The following is a 16,494-nucleotide window of genomic DNA, read 5'->3' on the forward strand; positions in this document are numbered from 1 at the left end:
TACACAAGCCACTTCCCCTCTGACAATCTCTCCTTTCAACTTGAGCATTTCCCTCCTTTGCTATTTCCTTCTTTTTCCTGTTTTTTTTTTCCTGTATCCTTTCCAACTATCATCCCTTCTCTGCCTCAGACAGTTATCGTGCCTCTGATCAATTATCATTGGACTATCTTTTAAAATGTTCTTTTTACCAGGTCATATGTCCCTTTTTAGAATATGAATTCCCCAAGGAAGACCCTTTGGAACTTCCTTAGTTCATCCCTTACAACTAGCACAGGAACCATGCAGGGAGTAGAAAGCAAAGAATTTGGGTCAGTATCTGTAGCCACTGGAAGGTAAGAAGGGTATTTCCCCAAATGGTTCCCAATGCTACTCATTCTACTTCTGACCCAGAATTGGCCCCAACATCAACCCAACCCATAGCCCCAAACCACTGAGGGGGCGAGACGATCTGGGAGCCTACTTTAGAGATCCAGGAGTTGATAACCCCAGTAATTGGAGAGCAACATGAAGAGATAACCTCAAATTATTATAATGCAACATGTAAGCAAAGCAATTTCTGTGTTCTAGGTCATTTTATGGGGGATTCATCAGAGTCTGGGGTGGAAGAGACAAAAATCTACGAGGTGGGGTGACAGATAATTTACAAAATGGAGAACCAAAGAGGTAATTTATGAAGTGGTCCAGAGTGACCTGAAAGGTATTTCTGACCCATAAATTAAGCTGACTTCATTGTCTCCTATCCCAACTGCCCAGGCTATATAAGAGGAGAGTCTAGAGAGTAGCCTCAGTTGAGCTGCACCTCTTGGCCCCACCTCTTTGTCTCCTTGCATCAAATCTGCTGCCATCTTGGTCTGGCTGTCATGAGTCGCCAGTTCAGTTACTACCCCAGTGGGGACCGCATTGGCTTCAGTGGCTGCTCAGCTGTCATTTCAAGCCGGCTTAGCAGTAGTTCAACCTCCTTCAGAGGTGGGGTGAAGGGAGTGGGGGCAGCAGCCTTTGGCAGCAAGAGCCTTTATAGTCTTCGTGGCAACCGTTGCATTTCAATCAGTGCCACGACAGGGGCATCAAGGAGTGGGAGCTATGCCCTTGGGCATGGGACTGGTTTTGGAGGAGGCAGAGTCAGTGGATTTGTGGGAACAATTTTTGGAAATGCTGGTCTGGGGCCCGTGTGCCCATCAGTATGTCCACCCGGAGGCATCCCCCAAGTGACCATCAACAAAAGCCTCCTGGCCCCACTCAATGTGGAACTGGATCCTGAGATTCAGAAAGTGAGGACCCAGGAGCGGGAGCAGATTAAGGTGCTCAACAACAAGTTTGCTTCCTTCATCGACAAGGTGGGTCACCCTGACATCCCTGTATTGTCCTGAAAATCCCCTCCCCTTTTTTAGGCAAAGTGCCAACTTGAGCACTGGTAGGCATTTGTGGGGGATTCAGAAAGAAGGCTCAGCCTCTCTTTCTGACCTTGGGGAGTTTTAAATCCATTGGGAGACTAGAAGAGACTCTAGAATGTTTTTAACCCTTACCTCTCTCTTAGAATCAATATTATGTATTAGCTCCAAGGCAGAAGAATGATAAAGGCATGGATTGGGGTTAAGTGACTAGTCTAGGGTCTCATAGCTAGGAGGTATCTGAGACTAGATTTGAACCCAAGACCCACTGTCTCTAGGCCTGACTTTCAATCTGAGCCAAGTAGCTGCACTGACCTTTTAGTTTTAAAAACTGTCAATTGCCTGATACATAAAGAGCTTTTGGTTATGTGGGTTATATCATCAATATTTATTAAATTGAAAATAAAAATGCATGAAGGTAGTTTTGACCTTTTCACAGATTCCTTTTAAGGTTTTAGGACTTCTACTTGAGAACTGTTACTCTAAATGATGTCCAATGTATCTGAGGTACATAAAGACACACAAAAATAGAGATAGGAGTAGCTATACATAGCTCTGGAAACCAGAACTGGGAGAACGGAGAGGAATTTGGTGGAAACACAAGTGTTGTGATGGAATTTATCTAGGAAGTCTTCCTGGTGGAAGTGAAGGAGGAGGAGTATCTGGTACAGGGTTACTTTGGATTGGAAGGCAAACAAGTAGAGGGACTGGCTCATATGAAGTCACAAAAGTGGGAGAGAGGAATTTTAGAAAGAAGTCAGAAGACAGATTTTTTCTGGCTAGGAAAAAATTGGGGAGTGAAATAGGAGAACAATGCAGAGGAGAGATAATGGAATGGGAGAAAGACTAGAGAACCAAAGTAAAGGTTGACAAAAACAGCCCATATAATTAACTTTCCTGAAGGCAGTGACTGAATTTTGTATCCTCTTTTAAAAAATTATTATGGGGGCAACTAAGTGGCCCAGTTGATTGAGAGTTAGGCTTAGAGACTAGAGGTCTTGGGTTTAAATCTGCTCTCTGACATTTCCTAGCTGTGTGATCCTGGACAAGTCACTTAACCCTCATTGCCTAGCCCTTATCACTCTTCTTTTTTGGAACCAACACACAGTATTAATTTTAAGATAAAAGGTAAGAATTTTTAAAAATCAGAAAAATAATCTCTACTCTTGTCTCTTAATAAGTGTTTATTTTCTTTCTCCCACCTCCCAACCTCCTACCCACTGAGGAAAAAAGAAAAGCAAAACCACAGTAATATATATATACAGATTCCCACACTGGCCATCACCAAGACTGTATGTCTAATTCTGCATCTTGAGTCCATCATCTGCCAGGAAGTGGGTAGCAGGCTTGCCCACCCACCTCCACCAAGAGGAAGCCATAGAATTTCTGAACCCCATTCCCCTGATTCCTTTACGCTTACTGCCCAACTTCTTTTGGATCATTTGTTTTTTTCTCCTTGACCTCAACAATCATCATTAGTCTCCTAACTAGTAATGGCTATGGTCTTCATCACTGGATTCTGATTTCCAGCCTTCCTGCCTAACCTAGAAGAAATGAAATAATTACAGTATCACTAGAGTATTCCTAGAACTAGAAAGTATCTCAGAAGTCATCCAACCCAAGTTTGGGTTTCTAATGGTCAACTTCATGGGGTTCTAGGTACGGTTCCTGGAGCAACAAAACCAGGTGCTAGAGACCAAGTGGAACCTATTGCAGCAGTTGGACCTGAGTAATTGCAAGAGGAATCTGGAACCTGTTTATGAAGGCTGTATCACCAAACTTCGGAGACAAATGGAGACACTGTCAGGGGACAAAGTGAGACTGGACTCAGAGCTCAGGAACATGCAGGATTTGGTAGAGGACTTCAAGAAGAGGTAAGCAGAGAGGAGGTAGATAAGGGTTTTATTTGTGGGAAATAAAAAGGTCAGTTCTGCCTTGTTGACGCTGCCATCATCTCTTCCCTTCTTTTCTCCAACCTCCCCAGGCTTTCAGAGAATGTATAAACTAGATAGACTGAAAAGGGTGGGGGAAGAGAGAGAGAAGAGACAGACAGAGACAGAGAAATAGAGACAGACAGGCAGGCAGACAGACACAGGGAGAGGCAGGGACATAAAAACAGAGATAACGAGACAACAGAAGTAGGCAGAGAGAGACAGACAAAAAGAAAGAGAAGAGACAGAAAGAGAAACAGACACACAGAGGAGGAAAAAGGGTCAGAGAGAGGCAGAGACAATGACAGATAAATAGAGATAGAGACAGAGAGACAAACTTTGAGACAAGGCAAAGATAAAGATAGATACACACACACACACATATATATATATAGAGAGAGAGAAGACAGACAGACAGACAGACAGATACAGAAAAAGAGGCAGAGATAGAGACATAGAGAAACAGGGAAAGAAAGACAAAGTGAGACAAATATAGAGAGACAGACAGGCAGACACACACACACACACACACACAGAGAGAGAGAGAGAGAGAGAGAGAGAGAGAGAGAGAGAGAGAGAGAGAGAAAGGAGGAGAAAATCAAAGTCAAGTTCAGTTTTCAGATGGAGTATATTTCAGTAATTCATTGGAAGATCAAATACTGAAACTGGAGCATAAGTATTTTGGCCACATAAGAAGAAAACAGGACTCTTTGGAAAAGATTCTAATGTTGGAAACTATTGAAGAAAAAAGGAGAAGGGGGCAATGGAAGACAAGATGGCTAGATAGTGCAATGGGAGCAAAGAACATGACTTGGACAGTCTTAGATCATAGAGGGATGGAAGGTTCTGGCATGCTATAGTCCATGGGGTCATGAAGGGTTGGAGACAATAGAAAGAATGAATAATTAGTAGAAAATTCTTCACTTTGAGGTCAGAAGAGACCTGGATTTGAGTATCACCTCTTCCACTTATTAGTTGTGACCTAGGGCAGGTCACTTTATTTCTCTGAACTTCCCTGTTTCCTCATCTATAAAATGGGCTGATAATACCTCTCCTACATACTTGAGAAGATTGGTGGGCAATAATTAAATGACACATGGAAGGTCAAAAAGTTCAGTAATCTGTTGATTGCTATGGAAATATAGTCATTATTTTTAAAAAATCTTTACCTTTCATCTTAGAATCAATACTGTGTGTTGGCTCCAAGGCAGAGTGGTTAGGGCTAGGCAATGTGACTTACCTTAAGTGACTTACCCAGGGTCACCCAGCTGGGAAGTGTCTGAGGACAGATTTGAATCTAGGACCTCTACCCTGGCTCTCAATCCAGTGAGCCACCCAGATGTCCTCAAGAAGGAACTTTCATTGGAGAAGAACATAAGTGTGTCACAGAGGTGAAGCCTCCTTTATCCTCACTGGATAGGAGCTCAATGCTGTTAGAAGGTCCAGCCTCCCTGCCTACCTAGGAAGCTTTCTTTATTGCCCTAATGAACTTCATTTGCTGTCCCTTTCTTTCTTCCCACATAGGTATGAGGTGGAGATTAACAGACGGACGGCAGCAGAGAATGAGTTTGTGGTGCTCAAGAAGGTGAGACAGCTCCTGATGGATGGGATGGGAGGTGGGAAACAAAGTGGCCGTAGTCCTGGGAGGGGGTCCCACGGACGCGCTGAACTGCTGCTTCGCTCCAGGCAAGCAGGAAAGTCCAGTGGTTTGGTGGGAGTTGATAGCCAGCACTTATATGGTGCTTAAGGTTGGCAAAAGTCTTTCACTTGTTCTTCCCAACCACCTCCAGGGGGGAGTGCTACCATTATCTCCACTTTATTGGAGAGGAAACATGGCGGGGGAGGTGAAGTCACTTGCCCAGGGTCATACAGTGAAGTGAGCACTCAAGGCAGGATTTGGCCAAATGTTCCCCCCCCCCCCTTGGGGAAATGCACTTTAAAAAGTGCATTTAGTATTCTACTTTTCCAACTAAAGAGAGGAACAACTTCTAATCTTCCTTTAAGAATATTTGATTTCCATATTCTTTCCTGCCTTTCTCCTCTCGTTGAGAAGGCAAGCAATTCGATCTATGTGTTCTACGTGTGCAGTCATGCAAAGCATATTTCCACATTAGTCATGTTGTGAAAGAAAACCATGGAGGTGGCTCAACCCCATGGCTTAGCCCTTAACCTTCTTCTGCCTTAGAACCAATGCTCCGTACTGCTTCTAAGATAGCAGGTAAGAAGGTCTTTTAAAGAATCACACTAAAAAAATAAGAAAAGGAAAGAGTTTAAAAAGTGTGCCTCAGTCTCCATTCAGACCCCATCAGTTCTTTCTCTGGAGGTGGACAGCATTTTTCATCCTATGGCCAAATACGTCCCAAGATCATTACTCTCAAGTACGTTGTCCCGAGGCAAGTCAAGGCAACTCAAGAGGCACTTGTTAGTTACGTGTCAAACTCCACACTAAGTCCTGGTAATGGAGATAAACACCAGCAGAAAACCTTCCCCTTTCCTCAAAGGGCTTACGTTCAGAGAGGAGGTGGCTGGGCGGGTGGGGGAGACAAGATACAAAAGGAAGCTGGAAAGAAGAGATAAAGTTACTGGGAACACTGTGGGGAAAGTCTGGAAGAGCCAGGAGTACATCCTGGAGAGGAATGAAAACATAGCTCCCTTGGGCTTCCTCTTTAAAATGGGGGTTTGGGGACGAAGCAGCCAATCAGAAGGAGAAATCAGTGGTGGGGAGAAGACTTGCATTGTGTGAAGTGCGGCAGTGAGAGACCTACCAAGGGATGGAGGTATCTAGCCCAGTGGAGAAAGTTAAGAGTGACGAATGTGAGCTGGAAAGAAATCAATTCTTGACATCGAACTTGAAAGAAATTGTTATAAAAGTCCACTGGTTTAAAATTCAGATGTTTGATTGGCCATACTTGGACCTCTTGCAGGCTTGTGGTTCCCTGAGCTCTTGGGTCCTCTTCCCATGATGCATAGGGATGGGGAGGGGACAATGCAGAGATATCCTGGTGGCAGAAGTGCTGGGCTTTGGAGGTAGCCATCAATGTCACATGATGTTGAAGTTACACCTGTATCCTGGGGCAGTGGGGGAGAGGGGAGGAAGTGAAGGAAGATATTACAGTTCTCTGGGTTACTTTCTTCCTAGGATGTGGATGCAGCCTATATGAACAAAATCGAGCTCCAGGCCAAGGTGGATGCCATAACAGATGAAATCAAATTCCTTAAGTGCCTCTATGAAGGGGTAAGAATCATCTTCCATTCTCTTCTTCACACAAGTAAACTTTGCAGATGCCCTCTGCCTCCTTGCCCAAGATCTAGAGCACTGCTCTTGTGAGGTGGGAGGTGGCCAGAAAGCGGATGCCATGGTAAGGGAGTTAGTTGGAAGGAATGGGGAGGAAGACGAGCTCGTAAGTGTAGTTACTTGTTTGTAATGCAAATGACAAAAAAAAAGTTAAGGACAACAATCGCTCCAGTAGCAGAAATATTAAGAATATTCCAGATATACTGAAAAGAGTATAGAATTAAGCTAGGAACTGTCAAAAGTCAGTGGAGATCTGCTTTCTAACCTTTAGACACTTAGTTTGAGATGGACATACAGAGCTGAGCAAGAGATTTACAGGGCGTGTGGACAACAGAGTCTTGAAAAATTAGAGCCAAGAGGGACTTGGACAATCCTTTAAATTAAAAGATGAAGTGAAAACAAACCATTCATTAAGACCATACTATGTGCCAGGAACTGTGCTTGGGACTGGGGTGGGGGGAGTGCAGTTTTATAGATAAGGAAACTGAATTTTTTTGAAATAAAGTGATTCTCAATCACAGATAATAAATGGCAGATCTGGGACTAAAAATAAGGTTTGTCTTCTGATTCTCAGTCAACTGCTGTTCCCCCTGTACCATCAAGACAGGAGGATATTGCTGGAGCTAGCTTGAACTGACTCTTAAGAGCTGATTGTTAAATTTTTAGTGTGAAAACTTTAGAACAGGTAAAGGCTGCTCCAGGACTTGCCTAATTGTTTTGTTGACTGTCTAGCCTTAAAGAAAGTAAATCTAAGGGTGTACTGTATGTGCATTTCTTTTTCTAGAAAGCTGATTGTTGAGCATTTCCTAGAATACCTTTAGTATGTTCTTTATTTGGGACCTAGAGTGTCCTAGAAATACATAAAAAGTTACATAGGAAGTGACAGATGCTCATAAATTTGCTCTTTCCTGTTCCTTGTCTAGGAGATTGCCCAGATCCAGTCACACATCAGTGACACGTCCGTCATCCTCTCCATGGACAATAATCGAGACCTGGATCTGGACAGCATCATTGATGAGATCAAGAACCAGTATGAGGATGCTGCCATGAAGAGCAAGACTGAGGCTGAGAACCTCTACCAGAGCAAGGTAGATGATTTAAGGCTGACCAAGGATTTTCTCATCAGTTATCTCCTGTGATCCTTAAATGACCCTCTGAGGTAGATACTATCCCTATTTAATAAATGAAAAAATTGAGGACCAAAGAGATTAAAAAACTTGTCCAAAGTCTTATGAACTGTAGTTAGTAAATGACAATGCTAGGATTCATGTCCAGGTCTTGTCACTTTAAGTTCATTGTTCTTTCCACTATATTATTGTGTTGAGGTTGGACCATAGCAACTTAATTTGGTACTCCTTTTTGAAAATGTCTTTCTTGGCTCAGTGGATAGAGAGTCAGAGCTGGGGTCAAAAGGTACTGGGTTCAAATTTGACTTCAGACACTTCCTAGCTGGCTGACCCTGGGCAAGTCTCTTAATCTCAGTTGCTTAGCCCTAACTGCTCTTCTACCTTCAAATGGATCCTGAGAATCCATTCTAAGATAGAGTGTAAGAGTTTAAAAAAGAAAATGTTTCTCCAGGCATGGCGGACTCAGATGGAATTCTTGGATGTGTTTGGAAGACCTTTAGCATTGGGGTTAGGCCCTCTACCTCTGCTTAGCTCACCTGTACTCCAGGCATGGCATGACTCTATGCATTAGCCGAACTCTTGACATTCCTTTGTCTTCTGTTTCTCATCCACTTTGGGTCCACTTTCCAAGTCCTTGGGGCTAGGAAAGGGAGAGGAGAGGACACTCAAACTCCACCACAGGTTTTCTAATGCATAAAATTTCACCTCTTTTTAAGTGATTCTTTATAGTGTAAATGAAGTAAATACTTCCTAAGAGGGATTGTGAATGATGGTCCAGGACAGTTCTATTCCCTGGAAGTTACAGAGAATCAGATCGGTCCTGCTTTGAGCAGAACAAATTCTGTGCTGCTCAGCTTTCCTTCTAGTCTAACTCTTATAGATGTACATTGCTACTGGAAAAACCGTAGCTTTGACTCTTACACCACACAACACTCCATGGTCCCTCCTTACTCTTTTGGACATGCCTGGTCACTGACTCTTACAATTAGTGCCCTTGAGACCTTACAACAATATTTGTGTCAATATTATATGAGCATGAGAGACTGGATTGTCTTATTTAATCCATTAACCCCCTATAAATAATCCAATTTTCCTTCCTGTTCCTTACTCTTGCTGCTCATCCTCAGATTCAGGAACTACAAATCACAGCTGGCCGGCATGGTGATGACCTTAATCTTACCAAGGCTGAGATCTCAGAACTCAATCGTCTAATCCAGAGACTCCGCTCGGAGATTGGGAATGTGAAGAAACAGGTAGGTTTTGATGATAAAATAAGTCATTGAATATTTGTTGAGTAAGTATAATGTGCTTGGGATAACCCAAGGTGTTATGGGGGATACATGGCCCCGGGCTTCAAGAAATTGGCTGTCTAGTTGGAAAGACTACTCTACATAATGACTGATTGATAATCAGCTGCTAAACCATGTGGCATGATAAATGTAGGAGAGTGGAGAGAAGGAAGATCAAAGGTTTTCATAGCATAGGCTTAGGAAGCTTCATGGGAAATGCAGAACTTGAAGTGGACCTTAAAGGAATGAAGGGTTTTCTAGGGTAGTGGAACAATATGAACAAAAGCACAGATATGAGAAAGGTAAAGAGATAGATCTGATTGGACAAATGATGTATGTTGGGGAGTATCGAGAAATAAGATTAGATCAGTAGGTTAAGAGCTGGGGGTTGTACTAGATGGCCTCTGAGATCCTTTCCAGATCTTCATATAGTTATATCATGGAATGGCATGGGGGTCACCATGGTGACCAGGGACCACAATTGCATATCTTCATGAATTTGGAGAATCATTCTTACTAAACCACATAGATGCTTGCTTCTCCCTTGTCTGTTCAAACTATGGGTCTATAGAAGGAGGCTTCTGCCAAAGGTTCTTCTGATCTCAAATCCTTTTCCCCATTCTCCCCAGATTCTTAGTCTTCTCCTCTCACATCCATTTTGAACTGTCTATTCTTCCAGCCTCTGAAGAATGAGAAGGGCCAGAATAGTCAGGGGAAGAAGGCTGGGTCTAAGTGTTGACCATACATGGAAAATGGAGAGATGAAAATGTTTTCTCAAGACTGGATAACTGCATATATGCACTTGAAGCAGCCATGAGCACTAGATTATGATGTGTAATTGATTGAGCAATGGATTTGCACGGTGGGGAAAGGATATCAAGCAGAATGGACTTTGTGGTCAAAATGACACATTATTATTCAGAACACATGAGAAAGTCATTTCGTCATGCTCCATAGTGCAACTCCCCTCCCTTCCATGTTCTCCTGAATCTAGACAACGTGTTTGGTATTGGTCTTCATATTATCTACATAAATTAGGATCTGAGTTGGAATTCCGTTAAGCTCAACTAGCATCTATTGTGTCTATTATGAGCACACTGTGCTAGGTCCTGATACAAAAATAAAAACAAAATAGTCTTTTTCCTCAAGAAATTTAGGTTCTATTGGGGGGGAGCAGGCTAAATAATATAAAATATATGCAAAGTAATTCCTCTGAGGAGGATACAGATGTATTATTAACAAGTATTTAAAAATAATATAATGGGATACTCTGCTTTGACTATCCGATCCATAGAAGCTGAACCCCTCCTGGGTTCAGACTTAGAACTACTGGATAGGATAGGTTTGGGACTGATGTGGATGGGTATGGAGAAGTGAAAAGTGATGGTCAGAGAAGAGAGCCTCAGTCTTGATTTTCTATAATTTAGAAACATAGGGATTATGGGCATGTAGATTGTCACGCCCTTCATAGTGGCAGTAGCAGTTTTAATGCTATTAACAATTCCCTAGGGGGTGCAATGGATAGAGCATTAGACCTAGTCAGAAGGTCCTGGGTTCAAATTTGAATCCAGACTCTTCCTAGCTAGGCAAGTCATTTAATCCTTATTCCTTAGCCCTTATCATTCTTTTATCTTGTAATCAATATATAGTATTGATTTAAGGCAGAAAGTAAAGGTTAAAAAGTCATTCCCTAGCAAGAGCTAGCAAGATGAAGGTGGGGGTGGTATCAGGGAAAGGGATAATATTAGAGAATAATAAGGGGATGGCTAGTCTCTAGTCCTGAGTTAAAGAAGGAGGTGATGGAGACCTCAGGACTGGGAGGGTTATAGAAGGATAAAGAATATGTGAAATCCTCATCCTCTAAGCCTTAGGAAGGTTGTTTCCCATCTAGGGCTTATGGGATAGCTTATTTTCCCAGAGAAGGGAGAATCCAAAGGTCGGATGCATATGACTTCACAGAAGCTTCTTAACTTCTTTGGACTTCAGTTTTCCTATTTGTAAAATGAGCCTGGAGGACTAGATGGCTTCTAAGATCCATCCATTTCTAAATCTAGGATCCAGTTATATCAGGACTTTCTCTATAGTCTAAAATGTTTTAGAACCTCTGTCCTTCTCCCCATAGTGTGCCAACTTGGAGACAGCTATCGCCGATGCTGAGCAGCGGGGTGATTGTTCTCTGAAAGATGCCAAAGCCAAGTTGGATGAGCTAGAGGGGGCCTTGCACAACTCTAAGGAGGAGCTGGCTCGCCTGTTACGGGACTACCAGGAGCTGATGAGCCTCAAGCTGGCCTTGGACATGGAGATTGCTACCTACAGGAAACTTCTGGAGGGCGAGGAGTGCAGGTGGGAAGATGTGGAGAGTAATGTTTCTTCTATGTAAGCTAGCCTTTGGTTAGGTTCTGTGTTAAGACAAGAAAACATGAATTTATGTAAAAGTAAATCAGCCAAATTTTTGAAAGCATCTACCCTCTGTCTAGCCGCCAAGTGAGAGCACTTCCTCCCTCCATTGTTGAAGGGAATGCAGGGGGCTCACAGACAGTTTGAAGTTGCAGTTTGGGCATGTAAACTCAAAAACATTCACCAATGCTGTATAGAGATACTAAGTCTGAAGAGATATGTTGGAACACCTATTGTGTGCTAATTAATTAATAAGCATTTAAGTGCCTCATCTGAAAAAAAAAAGGAACTGGGGCCAGACCTCTCTAGCATCTTTGCCAAGTAAACACCAAATAGAGGGTCACAAAGGGTCAGATACAACAGAAAAATGACTGAACTGAAAGCCTACTATGTTCTAGGCACTGGGAACACAAAAACGAGGAAAAAAATCAATTCTTACCCTCAAGAAGCTTATATTGTTTTAGGGAAAACAGCAATACAGAAGAAAATAAATGTAAAATACATAAAAATTAAATACAAAGTAATTTGGGGGTGCATAGGATTAGGAATGCCTTTGTGTAGAAGATGGCACTCAAACTGAACCTTGAATGGAAATTAGAGTGAGAAAAAGTTTTGAAATTAAACATTAGAATTAGAACGCACTTTAGAGCATTATCTAGTCCAACTTTCTCATTTTATAGATATGGAAAATGAGGAAATCAAGTGACTTGGGTAAGGTCATCATAAGTGAGTGGCAGAGCTAGTCCTAGAACTCAGGTGTGTTAATTCCAAATTCAGAGTTCTACCCACTACACCTCATTGAGTCATTTCCCCATTTTGGTGAAGAGGGATGGAATGAGGTGAGAATTTTCATAAATTTAGAGCTGGATGGGACCCTCAGAGGTCATCTAGTTTAATCTTTTTCATTTCATTTTATAGTGAAAGAAACTGAGGTTGAGAGAGCTTAATGGAATTGCACAGTCTATCACACACTTGAATAGTTGAGTTGGGATTTGAATCCAAGTCCTCTGAATTTCAGATCCAATATTCTTTTCCACTGTACCATTTGCTGTTGCTGTTTACTCATTTTCAGTCGTGTCTGACTCTTCATGATCCACTTTGGGATTTTCTTGGCAAAGACACTGAAGTAGTTTGCCATTTCCTTCTCATTTTATAGATGAAGAAACTGAAGCAAATTAGATTAAGTGACTTGCCCAGGGTCACACACTCTAAGGGTTTGAGGCCACTGTACCATGCTGATTCCTAATCACACACTATATGAAGGATATTGTGAAGCAGGAAAAGCCTACTGAGGATTTAACCTGACTTGAGAGTATTTTATAAATTGTTTTACCATTTCCTCTCTCCAACTGTCATGGAAAATTTAGAAAAAAATGCCTTGGGATGGGTAGAGGGTAGAATAACTGTCATTGGGCACTTCACTGGTTATGTTTTATCCTCTGCAGGATGTCTGGCGAGTTTCCCAGTTCTGTGAGCATCTGTAAGTATGTGCACAACAAAGCCTTCTTGTGATAACTCTCCTTTATACAAGACTAGGACGGGTCATTTCCATGGCAAGCCAGGGGATCAGAATACTTGGAGAGAGTAGAGGGAGAGACAGAAACACAAAAAGAAATGCAGACAAACCACAAGTGCTTTTGGGTGGTAATCAAGTGAAAACAATGGAAGGGAGAATTCTAAATGCCAGGATCACAGATTCACCCAGATGGGCCTCAGAGGGTGTCTAGTTCAGTTCCTAGTGAAACAAGAATTCCCTCTATGACTTATCTAAAGGGTGCCCTCCAGCCTTTGGTGGGAGACCTCCAATGGACCCTTCAATGTCAGAACTGGAAGTGGCCTTTAGAGAAAGACTTCCTTCCTTCCTTCCTTCCTTCCTTCCTTCCTCCCTTCCTTCCTCCCTTCCTTCCTTCCTTCCTTCCTTCCTTCCTTCCTTCCTTCCTTCCTTCCTTCCTTCCTTCCTTCCTTCCTTCCTTCCTTCCTTCCTTCCTTCCTTCCTTCCTTCCTTCCTTCCTCCCTTCCTTCCTTCCTTCCTTCCTTCCTTCCTTCCTTCCTTCCTTCCTTCCTTCCTTCCTGCCTTCCTGCCTGCCTTCCTTCCTGCCTGCCTTCCTTCCTGCCTGCCTTCCTTCCTGCCTTCCTTCCTGCCTGCCTTCCTTCCTGCCTGCCTTCCTTCCTGCCTGCCTTCCTTCCTTCCTGCCTTCCTTCCTTCCTGCCTTCCTTCCTGCCTTCCTGCCTTCCTTCCTGCCTTCCTGCCTTCCTTCCTTCCTTCCTTCCTGCCTTCCTTCCTTCCTTCCTTCCTTCCTTCCTTCCTTCCTTCCTTCCTTCCTTCCTTCCTTCCTTCCTTCCTTCCTTCCTTCCTTCCTTCCTTCCTTCCTTTCTTTCTTTCTTTCTTTCTTTCTTTCTTTCTTTCTTTCTTTCTTTCTTTCTTTCTTTTCTTTCTTTCTTTCTTTCTTTCTTTCTTTCTTTCTTTCTTTCTTTCTTTCTTTCTTTCTTTCTTTCTTCTTCTTTCTTTCTTTCTTTCTTTCTTTCTTTCTTTCTTTCTTTCTTTCTCTTCCTCCTCCCTCTTTAAATCTCTCCCTCCCTCTCTCTCCTTTTTTCATGTTCTCTATTTTTCTAACTTTTAAAATTCTGAACTTAAAAAGTACCCATAAAACAAGTATTTCCATATCCTCAATTGAACAGAAAGAGTCCTACATGAAACTATGAATCTCTTTTAGAAACAGCTTGCTTTTCTTTTCCTTCTGTTCTTTTCTTGTATTTCCAAGACATTTCAGTTAGCTTCTTTTCTTTTTCTTCTATTAAAAACAAAACTATTCATAGCTTCCCTTTCTTTCTCCACTCTACCTTACTCCTACCAGAGGAAAAAAACAAAAAAAACTATATAATATTTGCATAGTTCAGCAAACCAGATTCCCACTCTGGCTATGTCTGGCAGTTGGCCTCGTATTCTGCTTCTGGAGTACCTCACTTGCATGTCAGGGGGTGAGTGTGGCTCTTCATCCTCCATCCTCTGGAGTCGTGGATGCTCATTGCATTGATTAGAGTTCTTTACAAGGTTGTTGCCTCTGGTATAAGCTATTTTCCCAGTTCTGCTTCTCTCCTCTGCTTCAGTCTAGTATGTGTATTATTCCACAGCGGTCATCAGCAGTACCAATACCGGGGCAGGAGGTGGCTTCAGCGTGGGCTTTGGAACCTCGAGCAGTTATACCTATAAACAGGGAGGCCGCTGATGTCAAGACCAAGGGCAGCTGTGGAAGTGACTTCAAGGAGCCAATGACCAAAGGTGGCAGCAGTCCAGCCAAAAAGGGCTCCAGATAAAGGCTGAAGAGCTTGGGTCTCCCAGTTCAGAATATGGGCAATGATTCTGTGGGCCCCTGTGAACCCCTGTTTTGCTCCCCATCCAAGAGATTCTCTTTGCTCTCTAAAAGCCTGATTGGTTCCCTTTCCTGCAACACTCAGGATTTTCTGGAAAAGGGATCAAACCCCGCCTAGCCATGGACTCTGATAATTGCTCCTCTCTGGGTAGCCTTCCAAAGGCCACAAACCCAATAATGGCTGGCGTCTCTCTAAAGTATTAATGCTTACCACACTTTACAGACATGTCGTTTGAGCCTCCCAACACCCCTTGGAGGTAGGCACTATATACTATAGAATACTATGGGTATTCGTATCCCTCTTTCTACAGATGAGGAAACTGAGATTCAGAGAAGTCTCAGAGAAGATCTTCATATCTTTGTGAAGTAGGGGGTATCATTTTCTCCATTTTACAGATGAAGAAACTGAGGCTGAGGGAGGATAAATGACTTACTCCTCCAGAATTACACAGCTAGCCCCTGAGTAGGATTTGAATTCAGATCATCTTCTGACTCCCAGTCCAGCATTCTATCTACTGTGCCACCTAGGTGTCCACACATTGGGGTCATCTTACTAAGTGGCAAGGGCAGGACTTGAACCCTGCCTCCTATCTCATTTGTTACACCAGGATGCCTCCAAGACACAAAGGATTTACATACTCTGGTCCTTCCTCAGCCTCTCCAGCTGTGGTCTACCCTCATACCTCCACCCCAATTCCCAACCACACGCAACACTGCCGGCTTTAGATTGTCAAAGAGAACTCTTGCCTTGGGTTGTCTGTATGCCTTTTCCTGATGCTGTGTCTGCCACCTTAACTATGATTCCCAGTTCTCTGCTGCCTCCTGAATAAATGTTGTGCGCTATTGTGTGGCCTCGTGTGGAGTCTGTTGTCCACGAAAGACTTCTTTACCAGTGAGTCACGTCAACAGCTCCCGAGAACTGCTCCAAGCCAGCCTGGTACGTTACCCGAATGCCTGTGGTCCCTAGCGTCTGCTTCTGGACGGGCAGTCACTGAATGGACGCATATCCATCAATTACGATGAACCTCTCTCATTTTCTCTTGCTTTAAGAATGAAGATTTCTGCGCCACGGGTTCTCCCACAGCTTTGCAGATTATAGCCTCTCTCTCAGCCATATTAGGCAGTCTTTGTGAGTTTTGATGAACAAAAAATTTCAACATCCTGGGGGCAGCCTTTGGTGAATAATGTCTCTCTGTCTCTGTCTCTGTCTCTGTCTCTGTCTCTGTCTCTGTCTCTGTCTCTGTCTCTGTCTCTGTCTCTCTCTGTCTCTCTGTCTCTCTGTCTCTCTGTCTCTGTCTCTCTCTCTCTGTCTCTCTCTCTCTCTCTCTCTCTCTCTCTCTCTCTCTCTCTCTCTCTCTCTCTCTCTCTCTTTCTCCCTCTCCCTCTCCATCTCCCTTTCTCCCTCTCCCTCTCCCTCCCTCCTCTCTCTGTCTGTCTCTCTCATCTGTCTCTCTGTCTCTCTGCCTCTCTCTCTCTCTGTATCTCCCTCCCTCCCTCCCTCCCTCCCTCCCTCTCTCTCTCTCTCTCTCTCTCTCTCTCTCTCTCTCTCTCTCTCTCGCTCTCTCTCATCTGTCTCTCTCTGTCTCTCTCATCTGTCTCTCTCTTTCTCTCTGCCTCTTTCTCTGTCTCTCTCTCCCTCCCTCCCTGTCTCTGTATCTCCCTCCCTCCCTCCCTCTCTCTCTCCCTCCCTCCCTCT

General features: G+C 43.3%; 1 protein-coding gene across 1 annotated transcript; it reads left to right on the forward strand.

Moving 5' to 3' along the window:
- The first annotated feature begins 776 nt into the window (after positions 1-776).
- LOC130454427 (keratin, type II cytoskeletal 72-like) lies at positions 777-15,667 on the forward strand. Its single transcript, XM_056798169.1, is given in 10 exon segments — positions 777-1,334; positions 3,048-3,262; positions 4,844-4,904; positions 6,459-6,554; positions 7,538-7,702; positions 8,869-8,994; positions 11,153-11,373; positions 12,873-12,907; positions 14,560-14,648; positions 14,650-15,667. Coding segments are annotated over 10 exon segments (1,575 nt in total). The 5' UTR covers positions 777-860; the 3' UTR covers positions 14,743-15,667.
- Positions 15,668-16,494: the final 827 nt, after the last annotated feature.

Source organism: Monodelphis domestica, chromosome 5, assembly GCF_027887165.1.
Source record: "Monodelphis domestica isolate mMonDom1 chromosome 5, mMonDom1.pri, whole genome shotgun sequence".
Classification (NCBI taxonomy): domain Eukaryota; kingdom Metazoa; phylum Chordata; class Mammalia; order Didelphimorphia; family Didelphidae; genus Monodelphis; species Monodelphis domestica.